At 38.3% G+C, this 7,568-nt stretch overlaps 1 protein-coding gene and 1 pseudogene across 1 annotated transcript; one reads left to right on the top strand and one right to left on the bottom strand.

Annotated features, from left to right (window-relative positions):
* Positions 1–1,196: 1,196 nt before the first annotated feature.
* LOC149172343 (reticulon-like protein B1) lies at positions 1,197–2,431 on the top strand. The gene is made up of 2 exons (XM_089427695.1): positions 1,197–1,438; positions 1,659–2,431. Exons 1-2 carry the CDS (start codon positions 1,239–1,241, stop codon positions 1,822–1,824), a joined length of 366 nt encoding a protein of 121 aa, XP_089283821.1. The 5' UTR covers positions 1,197–1,238; the 3' UTR covers positions 1,825–2,431.
* A 269-nt stretch (positions 2,432–2,700) lies between these two features.
* On the bottom strand, positions 2,701–6,873 carry LOC149172342 (chaperone protein ClpB1-like; annotated as a pseudogene).
* Between the last annotated feature and the right edge of the window lie 695 nt (positions 6,874–7,568).

The raw sequence follows: 7,568 nt of genomic DNA, 5'->3' as shown, positions 1-7,568 counted from the left end.
TTTCAAATATCATTGTGATGTTGATATAGAATTTGGTATTATTATTTTTTAATTCAAAGAGAATTCTACCTAGATAGATTTTTTCTTCATTTTGGAAGTAGTTCTATCAAATGCAAGGAGAGGATAATGAGAAGACTAAGATAATTTTCATTATTTTATTAATGGTTTTTTGAAGAATCTTCGGCTAAAATCACATAGAAAAACTTTTGTCGACGCGTTTCGAACCATGAATGTGGTTCATCGTTAGGAATGAATGTGGTTCATCGTTAGGACAAGTTGAATGAGCAGATCTCACTTAGCACATTAAATAGATAGGGCAGAGAATCCCATGACTTAACGGCTAAAAAACAACAGCTAGAATTGACTGAAGGGTAAAATAATATTAATATATATATATACCTTTGACACATCATAAATTTAAGATTAAAATAATTATATATAGATTTTAATGTCCAGTAATGTCCAATAAAACTAAAATGAGTATAAATTAGCCTAACTTTTTACTACATAATAAAACTAAATATTTTAAGATTTACATCTCTCCAATTTACTTTCATTAAAATAAAATTAATCCTATTTATTCTAAAATTGTGATTTACATAAATTAACCCCTTTTTTTTCCTGAAATTGTGATTTACATGATTAAAAACATTTTTAAGGGTAAAAATTAAATAACACTCTTAAATACCTCTATTACAATTAAGTTGTGCAATATATTAATTTCTAATATTTACAATTTGATAAATCCAAAATAATTATTTATTTCATAACCAAATATCTTAATATTCACACTCCTAAAAAGAATTATTTAAACTAAAATATTATAAATTCATTTTTATTATATAAAAATTCATTTTTTACAATTACAAAACCATAAAAACCCATTTTTTCACTTTACTTTTAACATTATACATCAGATCTAATATTAAATTAAACTCTCTACCCATGATCGCAATACAAGCGGTGACATGAAGGACACTGCCAACTATCTATTAAGACTTTGACACTGAAAGAAGCTTGCCACGTGTCAAGCACTTCAAAAGGCCAACACGTGGTTGGCGATATTCTAGAGGAATCCTTTCTATCAAGGGCTCAGCTCACCCACAAATTTTAAACCGTTGGATCCATTGGGTAGTGACTATTTCGTATAAGTATGGAACGTATGACAGGCCTTTTTCATTTCGCCAAGACTTAGTGCTTAAGAAAGAGCAGATATTAAAAGAATTCGAGCTACAGAGATGGCAGATCACCAGCATTCCGACGAGTCCCTTGTGGACAAGGTTTCTGCCAGCGTTCTTGCATTGTCCATTGTGGCCACTGTATTGAGGATCCTATTTGAATACAAGGAATGCCACTTTTTGACATTTGTATGCAATGTTCTTATTCCCTCCTTAGCGATTTTATTCACATGGATCAATTTCGCCGCCTTCATAAAGAGGTATGTTTTTGTTTCAGAAGATTACATTTCGGAGTTTATTTTATTGTTTGGTCTAGGTCCCTGCTTCCATCACAAGCTCCTACGAAGAACAAGGTGAGATAGTATTATTCTATTTAGCACAGAACTGATGTATCCTTTGCTACAGGTCCCTACAACATATTCAACAAGGTGAGATAGTATTATTCTATTTAGCACAGAACTGATGTATCCTTTGCTACAGGTCCCTACAACATATTCCACTGAGTTCGATTGGAGAGGATGGAGTTGACATTGAATTCTATGAACCTTTTGCTCATTTACGTGAGGCTGTAACTGGTACAGAAAAGGAGAAACTTGTTTTGGTATTTTACTTAAACCCGTTGTTCTGTTCAATTTTGAACTTTTGAAACTCGTGGATTGCCGTTTTAATCTTTGAGTTCGACAGTTACTTGCAGTTATCTGGGTTAACGCTGTTATTGGAAGCTGTTATTGTTTCCTTCTTACAATCTTCTCGTTCATGAGGATCAGTAATATCACGTCTTTTGGAAGCTATGTGTTTTTTTCCATAAGATTTCATTTGGGAGTTTATTTTATTGTTTGGTAAGGATTGATGTAATCTCATGTTTCTTTGCCCTAGTTACTGGCTTCGAAGGTATAGGTCCCAAATTCGAAGGATGGGAGTTACCGTGGATCATGATATCATCAGAGTTAGAGTCACGAAAGTTTTTCGTGATTTATGTGAGGCTGTAGTTGGTGCATACCCGAAAAAAGTTGTAATGGTATTTTGCTTAAACCCTTTGTTCTGTTCAATTTTGAACATTTGACCCTGGTGGATTAATCCTTGAGATTCACAGGTAGTTGCAACGCTCTGGTTTTTCTCTTTTACTGGAATCTTGTGTCCTTTCCTGGCTCTCACCTACACAGGTGAGTCTACATGCTCTTTTTATGTTACTGTTATTATTTAAACGCCTGCAAATATATATATGTATATGAATGTTTTTGACTGAAGCTGATTCTGTTTTCATATATTTTACTTAGTGCATGTTGTCGCCAATCAGTTTCCGTACAAGGAATATTCTTTTGCTCCCGTGATCGATATCGTGATCTACTTTTTTGCTCCCGTGATGTATTCTTTTGGTCCCATGATCGATTCTTTTGGTCACGTGTTCGATTCTGGGGCACTAGCACCCAGATAACAAACCATAATTGTACTCATTCCAACCGAGCATTACCATGGCAATAAGGCTCCAAAAAACGTGATATCTAACAATTCAAAAACCACTCTAAAGTTTTATATCTTTGGCCGGACCCCTTGGGATCTTCTTTAATATTTTGGCATCAATTACTTTGCACTGTTTCTTGAGCTTATCATGAGAAAGAGGATCAAATACAACTATCTCATCAAGTCTATTCAATAACTCTGGCCTGAAATGTCTTCTAACCTGCAACAATATTCAAAGGCATGTCAAAGCACTGCAGCCAACTTCGTGATAAAATTATACGAAAAAGATGCATACACAGAGTCCAGGAATGCGTGTGCATACTTCTTGCATGACATTCTCTCTTGGGTTTTTACTGTTGTGTGGCCAGACAATGCAGCAAGCAAGTGCTCTGCTCCAAGGTTGGATGTCATGATAATGACTCTGTTTGAGAAACTAACAGTGCGACCTTGTCCATCCGTAAGTCTACCATCATCAAGCATTTGAAGCAAAGTGTTGAAGCCTGAAGTGTGTGCTTTCTCAACTTCATAAAAAAGAACAACACTATAGGGTCTTCTCCTTACTGCTTCTGTCAGTTTCCCCCCTTCTTCATAACCCACATAATTGCCATTACAACATCAAATCATTTTAGTACATTACAACAACAAATCGAGCAAAAATATAAATACAACTATACAAAAAAAGGCGTCTTGCTGTCAACCAATTGAGTGTCTGGCTATCAACTAATGTCAATTAGAAACATCTAGCTGTTCACATACCCAGGAGGAGCACCTATGAGCCTTGCAACTGAATGTTGCTCCATATATTCAAACATATCAATACGGACCAGCTGATTTTCATGATCAAACAATTGAGCTGCAAGAGCCTTTGCAAGTTCCGTTTTGCCAACTCCAGTGGACCCCAAGAATAGGAAAGATCCAGTCGGCTGTTGAGGTCTTCCAAGTCCAGCCCGCGATCTTAACACAGCTTTGGCAACCGCTTGAACCGCCTCATCTTGTCCAACAACTCTTTCATGCAACCTGTCTGCCAGACCTATCAGTCGCTCGTTTTCATTCTGACAAAGTCTTGTAACAGGGCTACCACTCCAGCGACTCACAACCTGCATTCATCACATAGTTATGTATCATGAACATCAGACACTATAGCTCTCATTGGGTTGCCAACATAAATTCTGTCAATCATATTCGATGGAAGATATGTATAGATACTTCGTTCAACGTACCTCTGCAATCTGATCAGGTCCCACACTCTCTGTTAACATGAGATTTTTTCCCATAGCTTCTTTTTTAGAAGTTTCAGTCTTTGTTTCTTTAAGGGCCCTGTATAGTTTTGCAGCTTGCGCCACAGCCTTCCTACGCTTTGATTTTTCCCAAGCAATTTGCAATTTCTCACATTCTTGCTTCAGTCCCCGGATTTCATCTACTCTCTCTTTTTCTTTTTGGTATTTCATTTTCAACGGTTGCAACTTATCTCTCAAATCATCAAGCTCCTTGTGAACCTATAAGAATCAGAAAAGAAAATGAGTTATTTAAAGGTTATGATACTAACGGTTCTTACCGACCAACAATTTTCGCTATGTCAAACAACAGTGAACACCCCCCAACATACAAAGAATTTTCAATAGACATCTTTACATCAGAGAATCCCCATCATAATAAAAATGCCTACAGATTGATCACTGATCAGAAAGACAGCGAAGAAAATGCAATAAGGTTATCTCAAGTACAAACCTCAGCCAAACGAGCTTTACTGGCTTTATCTTTCTCCTTTTCAAGGGCATGCAACTCAACTTCTAGTTGAATCCTTTTCCTTTCAAGGGTGTCGATTTCTTCAGGTTGACTATCCAGTTGAACTCTTACATTTGCACATGCTTCATCCACAAGATCAATTGCTTTGTCTGGAAGATGTCGCCCTGTTCAGACAAACAGATTATAATGATTTTCAAAACGCCTCAGAGGAGTTCTTGATCTCTCAAGAATTAAGAGTAGAACATAATACCCCAAATGATCAAGTAATAAACACTACTTTTGGGATAATTCACACATATTGCAACTTATTCCACCCATAATAGCTAGGTATCAACTTACCGGTGATATATATACTTACCGGTGATATATCTACTTGATAACTGGGCAGCAACTACAAGTGCTCTGTCCAATATTCTCACACCATGATGACCTTCGCACTTTTCTTTTAAACCACGAAGGATACTAATAGTGTCTGTCACACGAGGTTCAGCGACATAAACCTGCCCCATAATATCAATAGCAACAAATTTATTAAAACCACTAGAAGCATGTGAACAGCCATATTAATACGTCTAATAACCCGACTAAGCACTCACTTCGCTGGAATCGTCGCTCAAACGCAGCATCTTTCTCCACATACTTCCGGTACTCTTCCAGAGTAGTTGCTCTAATGCACCTTAAGTTGGGCCCGAGCAAGCATCGGTTTAAACAAATTGGCAGCAGCCATTGATCCCTCAGTACGCCCTGGAAACAAAACAAAATTCAATTCGACACGATTACTTCACAACCGAAGCTTAAAACCAATCACTTAAAAGGACCTTTAATCAATCAAGGCTAATAACATATATAATATTTGCTAGATCTAAAAATTGAATCGTAGGTAACCAAGATAGGTTTCTCTTGCTGGCACCCAGAACCAAATGTATTTCGTCAATAAAGAGAATAAGTTTTCCTTGAGCTTCTTCTACCTCTTTCAATACAGATTTAAGTCGCTCTTCCAATTCGCCTCTGTAATTGGCACCAGCCACTAGAGCTCCCATATCCAAGGCTATCAATCTCACTTCTAGCAAATTGCTGTTTAAAATCATTTGAAAAACAAAATGAATTAGCGGCTCTACCAAGCTTGCATTCTGAAGATAATCCCGGCCAACAAACTGTACCAGTGCGGACCCACAAAAGTCCCCAAATTTGGGGAAGGCAACCTACAAACCAAAATTTGCAAACAATATATATTTGTGTGCTTGCAAAAGAGCTTACCTTGGCACATCCCCTCGAACAATTCTTTGTGCCAGCCCTTCCATCATAGCAGTCTTTCCAACACCAGGCTCTCCAATGAGCACATGATTGTTCTTGGTCCTCCGAGACAAAATTATAACTACTCTAAGAATTTCTTCATCTCTACCAATGACAGGATCAAGCTTCCCAGCATCTTCAACCAAATCGCGGCCATATGTTTTCAAGGCCTGAAAATTAGTATCACCAGACGTAGTATCTATCTTTTGGCCCTCTCCTCTGAGCTTCTCCACTTCGGATTTCACTCTCTCTATCCTCACACCTGCCTCTGTAAAGCAATCTGAAACCTAGGAGTTTTTTTAGCATTCCAAGAATAAGATGATTTACTGCCAAATGAGTGTCCCCCTTGCTCTTTTGTAAATACCGAGCACGGATGATGCAATATCCTATTTCAATGTTAGGAGGAATACTGTCGGGGGCAGGATCTTGGGATGGGAGTTTCTTCAGGGCCTGGGATGGGAGTTTCTTCAGGGCCTGACGAAGGACTCTCTGTACTGCTTCCACAGTTTCCTCTCCACCTGTAGAGATGAAATCGCTTGACGGAGAATACCCCTATGTCATAAGCTATACCCCGATAGAAAAACCACCCTATGTCATAAGCTATACCCCGATAGAAAAACCAAACGAGACCGCTTACGGGAGAATCAACATCAGAGCAGGTTTCCTGGAGAGACTGCTCGGCGAAAGAGGTCTTCTCCAAGCTAACTGGAGTAGGGTAAAGTGCCCAGCAGCTAATCCACCGTCAGATCGCAGCAGAGGCTTCTTACCATCGATCTGGGCCGGCGAACCAAGGGGAAAAACTGTGACCGGACGTCTTGCCAGGAAGAGAATTAATGACAGAACCCGCGTGGTGTGAGATGTGATGGCGCTAAGCGCGAATGCATCCCGTAAACGCCGAGCATTGTGCTATAAACTAGGCGCACAGATGTCAGACGACTGTATGCCCACTGAATGTGACGCCAGGTGTCAACGTTACGAACAAAAGGACGATGAAAGTCTTTTTCAAAGGAAGGCCTATAGGCCTAGCTATATTACTCCAGAAATCTGTATCTCCAGATGCGGTCATTTCGGTTTCTCGACTCATTTCCAGGAAATTACTTTTGAAATCCGCATCTCCGGATGCGGTCATTTCTGTTTTATTATTCTGAACATGAGTCCATGGTCGGCGAGGAAATTCAGCTTGCGAATACGGCATTTCAGTTTCTGTACTTCAGACGCAGCTATGAGTGCTGGAGGTGGCCATGGTTGCGGTCATTTCGGTTGCTTGAGTCGCATCGGTGCTGCTGCAGCTCGCGAGTGGCGATAACTCTGCGTGGAATTATTGTCTTGCAAATAACATAACATATGTAGTTGCGATGATGTGAAGTTTCCAATTCGAACTCAATTTTATTATTCTATCCTTCTCAGGAGTCAATTGTCGGCCAGGAAATTCATTTCAGCGATGAGTGCTGGAGGTGGCCATGGTTGTTAGAGTGCGTGGAATTATGGTCCATCAAACCCTTTATTATTCAATTCTCATGGAATACTTAACAACTTTATTATTCAATTTTCATGGAGACTCCATGGTGGGCCAAAAAGCTTTCTCCTAACTTTTGGCAGAGAAAGAGTTAATGTAAATGATTGATGGGTTAGCCGTTAATTTGTGCCATGTTTATTTATATTTCTGTAAAATTTAAAAGAAAGTCTAAAGTCAATTTATGTCAATTTTTTTTCCCAACTTGTTCGTTATTTTTTACTGTCCAAGCAATTCCTTCGCTTCAACTTTCTTTAAAATCTAAAAAATAAAAATAAAAATAAAAATCTCCCTGTCAATTTCCTCTCCTTTACACAAATAATTTCCGTGATGATTATTATATTTTTATTATAAATTTTCCATATATAAGTATTGAA

Source organism: Pinus tabuliformis, chromosome 4_2 (genome assembly GCF_031772625.1).
Source record: "Pinus tabuliformis cultivar Carrire ecotype Pingquan chromosome 4_2, CPIR1, whole genome shotgun sequence".
NCBI lineage: Eukaryota > Viridiplantae > Streptophyta > Pinopsida > Pinales > Pinaceae > Pinus > Pinus tabuliformis.
The sequence above is the reverse complement of the archived record's forward strand: the minus strand, read 5'-3'. Positions and strand labels throughout refer to the sequence as shown.

What these genes read in the sequence shown, in the direction of transcription:
- LOC149172343 (XM_089427695.1), top strand. Translation starts at nt 1,239, where the DNA reads ATGGCAGATCACCAGCATTCCGACGAGTCCCTTGTGGACAAGGTTTCT. An exon ending in TTCGCCGCCTTCATAAAGAG is followed by an intron (nt 1,439 to 1,658) that starts GTATGTTTTTGT and finishes CCTTTGCTACAG; the next exon opens with GTCCCTACAACATATTCCAC.